The following is a 16496-nucleotide window of genomic DNA, read 5'->3' as shown; positions in this document are numbered from 1 at the left end:
AAAAAAAAAAGAAACACTTACTGATTCATATACAGTTAGACTCACTTTTAACAAGAAGACACAGATAAACAATTGGGACTCATTTTTCCAAGCAAGAGACTCAGAGAATCTTTAGTGGGCCAATTTTTTTCCCCCAGGGTAGTTCACTTCACCCTCAACCACACATTTTAAGCTAAGGTACAGTGATTAATTATGACAAAGTAATTTACACATTCTTATTGGTAACTATTCATGAAAAAACAAGTAGGGGCACCTGCGTGGCTCAGTCCTTAAGCATCGGCCTTCGGCTCAGGTCATGATCCCAGGGTCCTGGGATGGAGCCCCAGAGCCCAATGTCGGGCTCCTGCCTGTTTCTCCCTCTCCCACTCCCCCTGCTTGTGTTCCCTCTCTCGCTGTGTCTCTCTCTGTCAAATAAATAAAATCTTTAAAAAACAAATAATAAGTAGACACTAGAGACCACGGAATGCTAACTGCCGCTCTCACTAAGCCATGGCATTCTCCACATTTCTAGCCCCTCTGCCTCAGAGCCCATCCTGAAATAACACTCAAGGCCCCAGGAACTGATCTTCTAATCAGATGTCATTTTTTGCCTGTTGTCTTTCTAGAAACGGAGAAGGAGGCTGAAACCCTTTTTTGCTGAGCTAGGAGGAAAGGGTAAACTAAACAGGATTCCTACCCAACCTGGGGCCTGCAAAGGAGGAGGAGATTCAGGCTGAACAATGTGGAAGCGACACAACCAAAAATAGGAGAGGAGCAGTGGATCCGGACAGGTAGGGAAGGCCTTGGCCGTGAGAGTACGGTAAGACTGAACCACCAGGCAGCCCCGAGTAAGGAGATTCCCGGGAGAAAGTCTTCACAGATGCACCCAGGGATAACGCCCAGGCACCAGCCCTTCCTTTCAGATTCAAACCCTGCTGGAACTGCTTCCCTAGAGGATGCTGACCAATTTTTAAAAGACAAAATCAGAGCTGTTTTAGCTTCCAGCTGACCAGTTCTTATACTCCCACCTTCTCGGTGTCCTTTATTTCTTTAACCCATCGGAATAGAAGGAGGTCTTCTTTGAATCACAGTGCTGGTGTGATTGATTCACAATACCCAGCTTTGTGTAAGTGCTCAGTTCTGAGATGTGCCCAAGAAGGCTGCCTTATGGAGAAAGAGCCCTTACAGATGAAATCAGTTTTCATATGCAGAGTTCTTGATTTTTTAAAAAGTCACACGAAAAGTCACAAACTTGAAAAATGCATCACACAAGCTAACATTTCCTAGGTGCTCACAGGAGTCAGCCACTGTGCTAAGGACAGTAGGTTTAGTAACACAACTGACATATGAATATATGTATCATCCTTAAAGGTAATATTTTATAATTTTTCAGGGTACATGAATCCATGAAATTCTCTTACTTTCCACGCAATCTTGGGTAAGTCAGTTTACTTCACAAGGCCTCAGTGTTCTCATTTATAACATGAGAAAGAGTAACAGAAACCTCATAGGATTTATGATGAGGACCTGATGGGACCATTCCTGTCAAACGCACAGCAGAGCATTCAGTAAATAACAATTACCACCCTTTTTTTGCCGTGAATACTATATTGGGGGAGCAGAAAGGGGTGAAGTTAGAATTTCAAGACATGAATTTTAGCTACTTAGTTAACTATGCGCGTTCCAAAAAATTTAATGATCAGGTTCAGTTGTCTGGCGAGGACTTTGGTCAAAACAATGTCTTGAGTTTCCTTCAGGGGATTGCTGGGGCCTCAAGCTCCACACCTCTCTACGCATAATCCTCCAATCCAGTTTGTGAGAAGTGATGATACGCTTATCATGGTATTAGTTAACTTCACAGACACAGTTTAGAATTAAAGTCCCATACAAATTATAATAGCACTGCCTTCACACACTTCCCTGATAGACTAAGTTTTAACTCTTTACTTGACCTCAAACTTCATTTTTGAGTTTTTTTAAAAAATATTTCTCCAATATAAACCTTTGCCACATAAGCACTGACATTGTTTCTAACAGTTTTTCTTGACCTTGTTTGACTAGAAAAGTTAAAGACTAGCAAAACTTTTCTGCTTCCAAAATGGGGTCAGGGATGGGGAGAATTAGATTATAGGTTACTCTCTGTGGTCCCTTTCATTTCAAAGGGTTTATGGTTCTACGGACTGATCAAATGCCAGAGAGGAAGAAGGCAGTGCAGTTCATAGTCTGACTGAGGGAGAGAGTCAATAAACCGAACGTGTCAGAAACTAGCTAGATTTCCAAAGAAGGGAGCTGTGTCAAAGTCCATTTTCTATTTCTTGATACATGTCTATGGCCCATGGTTAAAGGCTTGTATGCAAATCTCAAGAAAGAAGGCAGACAAAATATAAAGATGTTCTTGAGATGCACAAGGGTAAAAGGAGAAACGACCAAGCTAGGGCAGGAAGGAAAGGTATGCGTCACAGCCAACTGACTACTTTTGGAATACTACGAGGCAGGACACTGTGTCACCAAGGCAGTTCAGAAAGTGGAGAGAAGTCAATAAAACAAGGACAACAACAGTGGTAACAACTAACCTGGCATTTAGAATGAGACCACATTTTTTCTTTAGCTCCGTGATTTATAAGCTGTGTGATTTCAGTTGTACCTCCTATGGTGCTTTTGAGACAAAAGGAGCTAAGTTGTGTAAAGCACCATGTCCAATGTCTGACAAACAGTAGATACTCAATATATTGTAGCGACCGTCACTACAACAGCTACTGCTCGGACTATGACTGGAGGCCTGGGAGCTGCTGTCCTAGCTAGCTGGTGGTCCAGGCACCAGGCCGTTACCTGCTGTTACCCTACAAAGCTGTAGGATCGGAGCGACCGTTACGGCAATGCCCACTCGCAATCTAGAATGCCACTGCTTAAAAGTGGACGCACTTTGCAGTAATTTATCCTAACTAAAACAGTATCAGTCATACAAATTCCTTGACACAAAGAGAATTCGTTGTCACACTGCAATGGAATGAAATCATGGATGTTAGGAGGTATTATTTGCTCTCTTCCAGATATATATGAGTATTTCATGCATGTTAATTAAAAGGAGTTGAATTTCTCATCTTGGATGTATTGCAAACAAGAAGGAGAATTAGGTACAATGGGAACACTCTTGTGTGTGAAGCCTGAAAACAATTACATATTGAAACTATGTTTTACAAAACATTTTTTTTAACAGGTCACACTGGCGCCATCTACTTTACAATCCAAAATGAACACTGTGCAGTATGAATCGAGAAAAGACCACAGCCGCTTACTAGCAGTTTTCACATGTCTTAAAGAAGAATCTACTTATTGTTTGATTCACTACCCCTCTATCCACCGGTAACTAGGAAGAAGTGGGTTAAATTTTAAGCAAGGGAGATTCGAATTAGATATAAATAAAATGTCTTAACTGTGTGGATTGTAAAACATCAGGGCTGTTTGCTGTAAGTAAGTTTCAGAAGCTGCAGTCCCAATGTGCACATATTCTAGTTTCTCCTTTTCTAATTTCTTGTTCTCCCTCATGTGTGGTAGAAAAATAAGAAGATTTGCAGTTGACTCTGGCATAAAGTCTTTTTTTTTTTTAACATTTTATTTATTTTTTTTATTATTATGTTATGTTAATCACCGTACATTACATCATTAGTTTTTGATGTAGTGTTCCGTGATTCATTGTTTGCGCATAACACCCAGTGCTCCATGCAGAACGTGCCCTCCTCAATACGCATCACCAGGCTAACCCATCCCCCATCCCCCGGGCATAAGTCTTTAAGACTGAGATATGAAGGGATAAAATGTCTTCCACATTCAAATCCATTAATAACAGCTTTTGCCCGGAAGGTGGCAGTGTGATTAAATGGGGTCGGGCTCTGCGTGGTGGAACTCTGGTGCCAAGACTGGCTGGAGTTCTTCCATATTGGCCTCCTTTCTGATCTTCCAACTTCTCTAGCCACACTTCCTCAGCTCTTATCCACAATGTTTCCTTTATATTTTTTTCTAACTTTTATTCTGAAGAACAGTTTAGCTTAGCTTCCCCAATTCACATCTTCACCCATCCCCCAGAATGCTCCTAGGAGAGACAATTCCCTTAAAAGGCTGAGGGTGAATAATAAATACATATAGTTGATATTTCCCGGTTAAGAGAAACTGAACTAAGAGACTGCATACGTGGGTTCTGGCTTCTCCCTATTCTCCATTCTTTTGAAGGACTTCCTATTTTATGCTAAACTTGACCACAGAGCAAGGCATTTTGAGAGGCATCTGCACAGCCTCCCATTAGTTCACGTGGTTACACTTAATAGTACCCTACCCAGGCTCACTGTCTTCTGCCCCTGTAATATCCCACTCCTTTCTGTAGGCCCTGATCCCTGGAGAGATTTGGTGCTTTTGGCTAGAATATACCATACTTCCACTATCCATTTTCTAATAAATCTTAAACCTCAGCTTCATCTCTTGAGAAGCTGGATAATCTCTGGAAGGGCTCCTAAGAAAATCTATGTTGGCTTTTAACTAAGACTGTACTTTCTTTGTGACTACATTCCTCACCAACCTAGTTAATAGCCCCCAGGTCCCATTCTTGATATCTTCATCCAGACTTTAACAATTCTATATGTTTAATACTAGTATTATTCAGAACACTTATACTATAAGTGTTATCTTTTCCTAAGAAAAATCTCCTTGAAGACCTCATTAACATTCTTCCTTTCAGCTTCATCTTAGAATCTACCTTTCTCATCTGGCTAATGACAGTTGGGTGGACACACAACTAACCACTCCTCTGGTGGTTGATTATGAATGATTACATTCATGTCCTCATTTCTTCTGATTTAATAAAATTTACTATATGATTGGAATGACTGACAAAGGGATTAACAAGTGAGCTAAACTTTACCTCTCCTAAAAGGCAAATTTCACTGGTGGGGACAAAACCATGGCATGCTCCAGCTCAACAGGGAGGAAAAGAGGAGGGCCAGAGAGAGGAAAAAGTGGGGACTGCACAGATAACCACAACTAGTTCGATTAATGTGGAGCCTACAGAGTGCAATGTCCCTGAAGAGAGTGTCGCATGGGGCAACATTACCTATGAACTTTATTCACCAGTGACATGACAGAAAAAGTGGGTTGAGAATCCCATTATGAAATGCCCAAACTAAAACACCTTTCTTCAGAAGCGTTCGCTAGAGTCAGCATTTCCTTACCAACCACCATGCTGAATTCCTGACATTCCAGCTATAGCATATATTTAATCAGTGATGATTTTCCCATCTGAAACAAGTCTAAACAACTCTTCTGTGATTTCTCCGAAATGAGAATCGTCCCATAACTTTACAGTCTTCTGAGGTAGAAATATGTGAACTGTTGTTATTTGAACTTCCCAGAAAGTTTTACTACCAGCAAGTTTATCCTAGTCCACGCTGGGGTACAGAAAACACGAATGGCTCTTCAGTGGAAGGGTAACACTACAGAAAGTAACACTAAAAAGGATCTTAGTAGTTTATTAGCTTTCAAACAATATTCCTTGGAACCCTAGGGCTCCCTAGAGGTATTGCGAGGACAGGGATTGGATTTGGGATGGGGAGAAAGGTGCAAATTCAGTGGTGATTTTGTTATATACATGTTTATGTATTCTTACCTATGTATTTCATAAATATGTATGTTTTAACAATTTTACCTCTATGTATCAAATATACATATAATTTTAAATCTTCCACATATACTCACTTTATTTACATTAGCATTTCATTTATAAAAAGTGTTCCATTGAAAAAAGCATATTTGAAATTCATGGATCTAGCTCATCCCCTTTATTTTACAGTGAGTGAACGTGGCTATCAAGGGACTAGGTGGCTTCTCCAGGGACACAGCAAGTTAGAAGTAGGGTGGACAAAGGACAAGGGGCTTTTTCAGGGAATCTCATAATTTACGACTTTAAAGATTATACATATCTGTAATCTGTGCTTCCCTAGTTATGTTTTTTTTTTTTTTTTTTTTTAAAGATTTTATTTATTTATTTGAGAGAGAGAGCACATGAGAGGGGGGAGGGTCAGAGGGAGAAGCAGACTCCCTGCCGAGCAGGGAGCCCGATGCGGAACTCGATCCAGGGACTCCAGGATCATGACCCGAGCCGAAGGCAGTCGCTTAACCAACTGAGCCACCCAGGCGCCCCCTAGTTATGTTTTAAATGATACTCAAGGGGGGCACCTGGGTGGCTCGGTCGTCAAGTGCCTGCCTTTGGCTCAGGTCATGATCCCAGGGTCCTGGGATTGAGTTCCGCATAGGGCTCCCTGCTCGGCGGGAAGCCTGCTTCTCCCTCTCCCACTCCCCCTGCTTGTGTTCCCTATCTCCCTGTGTCTCTCTCTGTCAAATAAATAAATAAAATCTTTAAAAATAAATAAAAAATAAATGATACTCAAGGGATCTTAATCACTTCTCTTAAAAGCTGTGTATCTTTAATTCTATTATATAACAGAGGTGATACAAGCTTAAGCAAGAGGATCAGAAAAGTTTATCATATGGTCAAAACTCTGAGCCAACCTAAGTCATGTCACAGAGTATTCTGCACAGGGAGAAAGTATGCAAATTCCATTTGTTTTCCCCTTCATAAATGCTTCTAAGATAAAAGGTATAGGAAAGAAGATTCTGTACCTTTTTCAAAGCTGACTTAAAACAGTAAAAAACTTCATACAAAGTCTGAAATATAGTATTTATTTCTAAACTGAAGCCTTACAGAGCTTTCAGAGAACAAAGAAAGATCATCTATTCAAAACTGGGAGGCAATGAATTTTTGCTCTTTATTTCTCTATAATAGGGAACTTATTTGCCACCAAAAGAGAATATCCTAGCCTAGAGGCTATAATTGCAGGCATCTTTCAAACAGCGGTTTTCAACACCCATCATCAGCCCTAAACTTCACAGGCTATCATACATCTAAAAAGACAACTTCCAATTTATTTCCTCAATATCTAACCAAATATTTTCCTGCGTTTAGATATATTCACAAGATGGACACTTTTACAGTCATTAAAACGATAATTGCATAGACAGTAGAGGGAGGCAACATGCTGAAGTAAAAAGAGCAGTCTTGGGAGCAGGCCCACTAGAGTTCTGATCCCAGCCTTCCCTGAAAACTGAATTGCCTTGACCAAGTTATTTCATATTTTAGGCTCATTTCTTCTTCTGCAAAATGTAGATCGACAACTCTTTCCATGTTGTTATGAAGACAAAATAAGATACTGTATATAAAATTCTCCACAGAGTTTTCATTCACAAAACACACCCAATAAAATGAAAGCTACAAGTATTGTTATAAGAAAAGTAAAAAAATGCCACTATGTTAAGTGAAGCAGAGCACAGAAACGGTATTTACAACCACTGATTAAAATATGCAAGTTAAGTAAAAAAAAAAAAAATGGAAACAGTTGAGGATGGGATACTGGCAGTTATGAGTAACTTGCCCTCCAAAATATTAATCAATATTGTTACATCTTTTTATTTTCAATTCTAAAACTGGTGGTTTTAGTCCACTCAGTGCTTTTCACTGGCATCTTGAGGTCAATATAAGAATTCTCAGCCAGCCTGAATTTTTACCTTAGGAGAAGAGAGTCGACAGAAAAAAAAGCAGTAATTTATTGATCTGAGCAGCAATATTATTCAGAAAATCTAATCTGCTCAGTATTGAAACGCTTATTCCCCATATTTTGGACACTGAGCACATTGTTGTTTACCAGATGTGTAGACATCTACACATAAAAAGATGAGCTTGCTACTGCACATGGTAGTTTTTTTTTTTTTAAGATTTTATTTATTTATTTGAGAGAGAGCGAGAGAGATCACAGAGTGAGAAGGAGAAGCAGACTCCCCACTGAGCAGGGAGCCCAACATGGGGCTCAATCCCAGGACACTGAGATCATGACCTGAGCTGAAGGCAGACGCTTAACTGACTGAGCCACCCAGGCGCCCCTGCACATGGTAGTTCTATTTTGAATCTATTTAAACTGAAAGGTATAATACCTGCTTGAGGAAAACATTCATACAATATCGAAGTACAGTGACAAGAGAAGAGAAATTCTCCCTTACCTCCCTTCCTGTCATTTTTACCCTCACAGTTAAGCAACTACTATGAAAGGCTTTGGAAGAGCCTTCAAGACTTTTTATATATCTACAATCCTAAGTATAACTTTTACATATTTAATAATCTGTTTCAAAATTTGCTTTATAAAAAAACTCCAGTTATATTTTAGACAGTAGCATCTCTTTTTTCCCCAGTACACATAATGAACAATCTTAAATATAACAAGTATATGCCAAATAATGAACACCCGATAGCAGAAAAGAACAAAATCCAGTTTTACAAGCCAAAATTCTCTTTATATTTATATTTGGAAAGTTAATCATTTCTTATTTAAACCAAATTACCTAAGTCTTAATTAACAAAAAGTATTTCTGGGATAGGTTTGTAAATGGCAAAATGCTATAATATTACAGTATTATTATAATATATAATTGCTGACTAAAATTGAATTTAAGACATGAACAATTAAAATATTTATGGAAATGTAACTCCATCAGTGCTTTCTCATATAGAATTTAAAGGTAGACTATTGTTGGTGCCTGGGTGGCTCAGTCGTTAAGCATCTGCCTTCGGCTCAGGTCATGATCCCAGGGTCCTGGAATCGAGCCCCGCATAGGGCTCCCTGCTCCATGGGAAGCCTGCTTCTCCCTCTCCCACTCCCCCTGCTTGTGTTCCCTCTCTCACTGTGTCTCTCTCTGTCAAATAAATAAAATCTTTAAAAAAAAAATAAAAATAAAGGTAGACTATTGTTAATGAAATGACCAGAAAGGCAAACAATGCCCCAACCAATGAGCTTGCTAATTTTATTAACTTTATGAGCATAAAAAAATACATATATTAAGTTTTTCTCAATTTCATGCATGCATACTTTTAAAGGAAAGCTAAAGGACAAATGCCATAATCATATTCTACTAAAACCTGGCACATACTATGTACTCAATAAATACCAGTTGAATAAATAGAAATAACCTAGTATTTATTCTTATTATATAATATTCTAAATTTCTGATACCTATAACTACAAGGAAACAAATTTCAAGATTGATTTTATTTTACTTTTTCAAAATTCGTAAAATTTTAACTATAAGGCTTTTCTTCTAAGTCTGTGGATTAAAAGGAAAGGTATATGCATCATTAGGAGTTTGTATGAAATCCCTTTTAAAAATGTGACTGTATCTCACAGGGATTTAATCAGGGCTGTAAACAATAAGCTGGTATGGATTGCTTTTTCTGGTACTGGCTGGGGAGAAACAGATAGGAAAAAATAAAGGAAAGGTAATCTGAAACATTGGATTCTTGTAGAAGGCAGTTAGAAAACTTCCAAAGGTAGCATTTAGCTTGGAGGTGTCTGAGAGGAAAGTAGACAGTTTTGGAGAAAGCAGGCCAATGGAACAGAAAATAGATTTAGAAAAGCAAAATGAAGATGGTAAAGCCAAAAGATGGGTCCCCAAGAACAAAGTACTCAGATGTCCAGAACGAAATAAAATAATCTGAAATAGGGATTAATGGTAAATCAGGGGGTCTCTCTTGTGGGTAAGTCAACTGTTAAGAAGATGAAGTAGTCTTTGGCATTTGAAAAGGAAAGGAGGTGTAGGGTGGGGGATGGTGTGATAGAGAAGTTAGAACAGAAAAGCTGGTAAGGAGAAGACATTGTCCCACAGAGCTCTCTGGGGCCTGTAGGTGCAGAGGCACAGGGAGAAAAAAGCTATTTTTTTTTAATTAAGTAAATATATATAGGCATGTATGCATCTATATACACATATATATTTCCTCTAATAATACCTAATCTATAATCTATGTAGATTTCACTATATATAACTATAAGTATGCATAGTATTTGAATTGATAAAAGGGGTAATAAAATGTTAAAACTATAATTATAGCACTTATAACCTCAGGCCAAATGATTTAGAGGCAGCAGTGATGTACTCAGCAGTTATGTTGTTAGTAAGTCAGATATAAGATTAATAACTGGAGAGGTATTACCCTAGTATGCTGTTAAATCTAGGAATCATTTAGCTTAAAGAGACATCTATTTCTTACATGAAAACCATTCTGACCCCAACACTATGCAAAATATCTAAACTTAAATGGAACAATATACACATTCACAAGTTAGTATTTTTTCAAATATATTTTCAACTGTCTCATTTGTTTACAGAAAATAACTTACAGAGTTTAGAATAATAGAATAGTTGTGGATAAAAATAAACTGTCAACCTCAGAGGAGTAAAGGATGTCAATGTTACTAGACACCTGAAATGAACCAATCATTACCCATTGAACCTGGAATTTAAAAATAAGTCTCCTGGATGTTTAGGCAGAAAGGGAAATAGGTTGGCTAAGTACTATTTATTCAAGTATCAGATTAGTTTTTCACATAGGCAGGAGAGAAATCACAGATGAATAAAATGCACGTATTGAATAAATTCTGATTACCCATTTATTTTGGTCAGTGATTTATATTAGTTCTGGTAATTAATAAAAGGATTATAAGTATTTCCCAGTATTCATTATTTGGCATAAAAGAGCTGTACAAATTAATTTGCAGATGCGAGCTTTTCTTTAAATAAGCTCAAGGAGGAACTTATTGCATATATTCTTTAAAACAATTTTTTTGCATATATTCTTTTATGAGGAATCACAAGTGATATAAGAGAAAACCTGCATCTATAGTTTTTAAAACACAGAAATACTACTGAAGGGACAGTTCTTGATTCTAGGTCCCTATGAAACACTAGTACAATAACAGCAAATGATAACCCAACCACATAAATGTGGGCTGAATTCCTTACACAATTATCATGAGCATTTGCATGTGTGTTTGACTACTCGTATAATAATACATAATAGATTTTGCCTGCCTACTTCTATCCTATCCCCAACCAAACGTTTTCACAAGTTCCAACATGAGTTGAGACCCAAGATGTATCTTTACCTATACACCTGTTTGTAGGCTGAATTTATAATTTTTATAATCTTAAACAGATACTTTTCATTAGATTGAAAACACTAAAGTTACCAAAAAAACATTACCGGGGAACATTATTAATAAAATAAAACATAGAAGATGACTGAATGATAAGCAACTTGATATACACTTAGCCACATAGTTAAATTCAAGTTAGTCATATGATTAAAGATACATAACATTATTAATTTCTCCAACATATCTGTATCTGTGCTAAAATCCAAGACATCTTCTGAACACAATGGCAAAGACTGCCAACTACCCGCCTGCTTGCAGCAGGCAAGAAATATGAGAAAACAAGACCAAATCAGACAGTGAAAAATGACAAGTTTTCATCTAAACTCCCAACATACATGCAAGTTTCTTTCCTTCCTAAAAATTACCATCAAATGAATCACTGTAGTCCACATGGAGTTAAAATAACGTGGGCACCCCTGTTTTTAGAACAGACAAAAATGGGCACAAAAAAGACAATGAAAGTGCTCCCAATCCTGTGCTTTCCTCCAAAGACTTAACATCACACCTAACTCTTGAACCTCATCAGCAATTACTAAAGACTCAAGTGTTACGTCAATCTTAAAAGGGGAGAAGCACGAGAGAAAAGCATATTACCAGGCTGCCTCTGTAGTCCTTAAGGAACTTGTAGACCGGGATCTTGGCTTCATAATAATGCTCATTTTGGGGGGGAAAAAAAGAAGAAAAAGAAAAGAAAAAAGAAAAAGAAAAAAAAGAAAAATGTCTTCAAGTATTCTAATACATTTCAGCTGTCTTTCTACAAAGATGATTTTAAATATATTCCATTTCCAAGGGAGGCTGCTTGAAGAAATCCAAATTTCCCAGAGTCCAGCTCAGGCCCCCAGTCTGGAACATAAGGAAGCTTCTAAGACACAGGAGCTCTTTTCCTCTTTCATGCTGAATTTACTCCAGCACCAGGCTGTTTGGAAGTGAACAGTTTCTTTTATGTTTTGCATTGCCAAGGGAGGAACTGAATTTTGAATCTATTCTTCATCTGGTCACAAGGGAAACACAGTGAAAGAGCCTCTTGATCTTGTCTTTTCTGCAAATCTCTCTTAAAGATTTCCAACACTCTCCAAGTACTCAGGTAGAGTGAAAGGGAAAGAAAATGACTGCAAGTTACTGAACACCAGAGAGCTGTCAGGGAAGTTCCATTTCAGGGCGACCACAGGAAAACACTCTTCTCTGGGGAGCCAAGAAGTCAGGGAGAGAAGAGAGCTCTCCACACTTCAGCTGGGCTCCCTGCTTTACCTGTGAATGCAATTTCCGCTGTGTCCCCTGCTTAAAATCTGACTCCAAGCCTTTGTGAATGAGAACTATCATTCAATCTCGCCAGGCAGAAACTATTCCTCAAGGGCTGTATGACGTCTGTAGGAAGGCAGTTCAAAACATCGCAGGGAAGTGAGAGAGGAAAAAAAAAAAAAAAAAAAACCCCAGCGCCCAGCCAGGCAGCGTCAATTGCTGAAACTTACAAAGCGAAGGGGCAGACAGACCAGCGCCAGGGACCAGGACTGTAAACCAGCCAGGCAGACAGACCTCTCCAAACTTATAAAACTGTTTCCTCCTCTGGGAAATGAGGTGTCTGTATTATTCAGGGTAAGATTCCCTGACCACCTTTATGAGGAACACACCCCTTTGCAACTGACTTGTTTGTTTCTCTTCCCTTCAACAAAAAGGTGATTTTCTCAAAGTCCCACACTGAAACTAAAATTTCTCATCAGAAGCAAAGTTGAGAGAACTTGAGGGCTTAGCAGTTGTTATTCTGAGCCTATTTAATGAAATGCCATGCTTCGAGTTTGGTTGTAGAGAGGCAAACTGCCTCTTGAAAATTAAACTGTGTAGCAAACATCGCTGCATCAGATCGCGCTGGAATGCTTAAACTGAAAACTCTAATATATTACTGCTGGACAAGTGGCTACATGTACTAAGGCTGTTCCCTTGCACAATGTTTTCGAAATCTTTTTGAAAATCATATGCAAATTTTATTGATCTCTATACACTGAAGGCTCTGCATTTGTTAGGTCTTAACCACTCTTCAGTAAGGAATGAAGCTCTTATCATCTTAACATTTCTTACTATTATGAAGACCAGTCCCTGCCATCTGAAATGAAAACTGTTCTATTATACTAGACATAATCTACACTGATTTGAATTGCTCCTAGGAGAAGGAACATTTGACCACCCTGGCTATCCCCCTCTGAACATTTGCATACAGGATATATATATTCGTCAGGGTGTGCCAACTTGTTATTTTGCATGTGAATTATCGACTGAAAATAATTTAAGGATTCTGATTCTTTAAATGACATTAGTTAGTACGCTGGTTCTCTAGTCTGATGTGAACTCGGTATTTATTTAGCATTTGCAGGCAGGATGTCGGAGTGCAACTGTGACCCACCCAAAGGATTTGGAAAATTAATGTAGTAAGGCATCCCGCCAGGGACTCTGGCTGCTTACTGCAACAAAACCTCCAACTCCTCCCCTGGTCACACTTCAAGGTACCGTTGTGATTTTTGTCTCCTGTCAGTGACCCTCAGGCCGCTTAAGGTAAATGCTAATAAACTACTTCCCATATCATTATTTCCTTAAGCTTTTCAGTGTTTCTATGACTGTTCAGGCATAGTCACACATTCCCAGTTCTGTCCCATGTTTAGTGCATTTCTGGCACTGTAAGGTAGGTTCACCAATCACGTATATTTAGAAATTCAAAAGCAGATTTGTGAGACTACTCATTTTGCGGGGGGAAGGGGTTTACGGGAGGAGATTTATCTTTTATCTCAGAATTTTAATGTGGGAAAAGGAAGAAAGAACAGAGTGCAAGTAAGCAACTACTATTACTTAAGTGAAGCACCGTTCTCTTCTGTGTAAGGTCTATCAAATATCCTCTGGTTGCCATTTCAGCAAGAAAATGATAATGATCACAGAATGTAATGTCTGAATGTTGTGTTAAACTTTCCCAAGATAATCAGCCCTGTATTATACCATCTCCCAGAAGGCTCTCTGTCCCAGTGAGATTACTTAGCTCACTGTCACTCCCTTGGAGTCACATACACATAAGAGGTTAGTGCTGCCCCAGGAGCTTTTCCTTACTTACTTGCTCAATGTTCTGTGTATTTCCAAGAATCTATCTCTGAAAATCCTAACCCACTTACTGGGTATCTCCTAAACACTGTATAACAGTCCTATAATGATGAACATATCATCCTTGTCCCCAAAGAAGACAAATTGAAGTAGGGTATATCTGATAATGTACTCAACTAACCAGAACACTCAAAGCTTCTGGGATGGGTAACTCAAGGTTGCTCACAGAGAAAGAAAGATGCACAGTACCATCAGGTCACTGAGATCTGAATTTTTATTTTACTTTTACTTGTAATATTTAAGGTGGTGACAGATTAAAAAACTAACAGTACTCATTCAATATTACAGTGTCTTCTCCATTCTGTCAGTTTTTCACACATCCATTTCTGAAATAATGTTTTGTAAACTGACACTTGTCTGTTTTCCTCTGAAAAGCTTCTCAGAATGGAGCAGATATCGCACTGCTCCCCAAATTCCTGTTAGTAAACACGTATATAATATTATACAGGCTGACAAAGATGTATGAATCTAGGAGGACTGGACATTAGGAACCATACGTCTCTTGTCTAAAGAGCTTTGGAGAATATGCATTTGATCCAGAAGCTGCTATTTTTTCTAGCATTCACCTGATGTATTCAATCATATAATGTTATATAGACTTCTATTTGTCTATTGTCACCACAACATTTCAATGGACCTCAGATGTATAAATTCCTTTGGGTCATTTATCCATATGTATTTTTGTTGAATTAAACCATTATGTAATATGATGTTTCCTAAACTTCTGTCATTTGGACATGATTTCCACAAGTTTTGCCATGCTGGCACACAATCTATATGATTACTTACTTGATATTTTTCTTGACTCAATTTTTAACTTAAATAACATAGATTTAAAAGGTAACCTTATACTTATTTGGTAAATGTGTTTGATATGTTGGTTATTCCCAGCCCCATGATCCAAGTATTAATAGAAAAAAAAAAAAGAGTCCAAATACCACCTAAAATCTCTCCCATATCGCTGATAGGGTCCGTAACGCAATACGGGCAACACTCATGTGGAAAACACCAATTGCATACAAGTAAATTAGATGCACCTTAAAATATGATTTCCCCTTCTCTTATCATTTAATGGTGAGCATGACTTATGGGACTAATGTCATTTACCAAGTGCTAAGAACTAAATATGAAGCAGTAACAGGAACCAATTAAATGAGGTGTTAAGGAATGATTTTGCCATACAACGCAAGTTTTCTCAGATATTGTTACTTTGAAATACTCTGCCCATTTTGAAATCTTCTGTTCTCTGAGTCAACTCTTATTTTCAGATTACAGTAGATACTCTACACTTTCCAATCTGTCATGGGCAAATTTTTGAGAACCACATTATGAACGAACAGAACATTCAAGCCTGTCAAGTGTGCTTAAATTCAGCACCTCAGATATGTCCAGTAACATTTTGGGAAAAATGACCACGGAGCTGCAGTTTTTAAAAAGTTTCCTGGTATTCTGTATTGTATTCTAACATTCGTAAGAACAAGTCACTTTGAAGTCTTATATCATTTCCTCATTATTGAGAAATAATGTGGTATTTTTCTTATCTGGAGGGGAATTTTGGGCAGTTTCAAGCAGTTTCTCATCTTATTACACTCACTAAGTAAACAGTTGGATTCAAAGACTTTCTTATATGTGTGAATCTCCTTGGAGCTAAATTCCTTCATTCCTGAGGAAAAGCCCAGAGTATTATATTTTAAAGGCTTCTGACCTTCAGATTTTCTACCTCTTTTGTAAAACATTAGGTTAGAATCATAATCATCATGTTTTTATGTCCCACATATATTAATTTTGCTTTTGTTGTCATATCCAAAGAAATCATCACCAAGACCAACATTAAGGAGTTTTCCCCCTGTTTTCTTCTAGGAGTTTCTTATAGTTTCGAGCCTCATATTTAAGTCTTTAATTCATGTTGGGTTAATTCTTTTTTTAATTTTATTTAATCATGTTATGTTAATCACCATACATTACATCATTAGTTTTTGATGCAGTGTTCCGTGATTCACTGTTTGCGCATAACACCCAGTACTCCACTCAGCACATGCCCTCTTTAATACCCATCACCAGGCTAACCCATCCCCCCACCCCCTCCCCTCTAGAACCCTCAGTTTGTTTCTCAGAGTCCATAGTCTCTCATGGTTCATCTCCCCCTCCGATTTCCCACCTTCATTCTTCCCTTCGTACTATCTTTTTTTTTTTTTTTTAACATATAATGTATTATTTGTTTCAGAGGTACAGGTCTGTGATTCAACAGTCTTACACAATTCACAGCACTCACCATAGCACATACCCTCCCCAATGTCT

General features: G+C 38.1%; 1 protein-coding gene across 9 annotated transcripts in view; it reads right to left on the bottom strand.

Moving 5' to 3' along the window:
- The window catches only part of PDE4D (phosphodiesterase 4D), a 1043384-nt gene that overhangs the window by 263782 nt on the left and 763106 nt on the right, over nt 1-16496 (bottom strand). The window contains exon 1 of one of the 9 annotated variants that reach the window (XM_006727968.3): nt 11655-12454. The exons of the other annotated variants lie outside the window; for them this stretch is intronic. Within the exon in view, the coding sequence (XP_006728031.1) occupies nt 11655-11719 (65 nt within the window). The 5' untranslated portion in view covers nt 11720-12454. Of the gene's footprint in view, nt 1-11654; nt 12455-16496 lie in introns of those variants that run through there. 9 annotated transcript variants of the gene reach the window in all.

The sequence above is a fragment of the Leptonychotes weddellii genome, chromosome 7, assembly GCF_054177405.1.
Source record: "Leptonychotes weddellii isolate Sample4059 chromosome 7, ASM5417740v2, whole genome shotgun sequence".
Taxonomy (NCBI): domain Eukaryota; kingdom Metazoa; phylum Chordata; class Mammalia; order Carnivora; family Phocidae; genus Leptonychotes; species Leptonychotes weddellii.
This window is presented reverse-complemented; position numbering and strand designations above follow the sequence as displayed.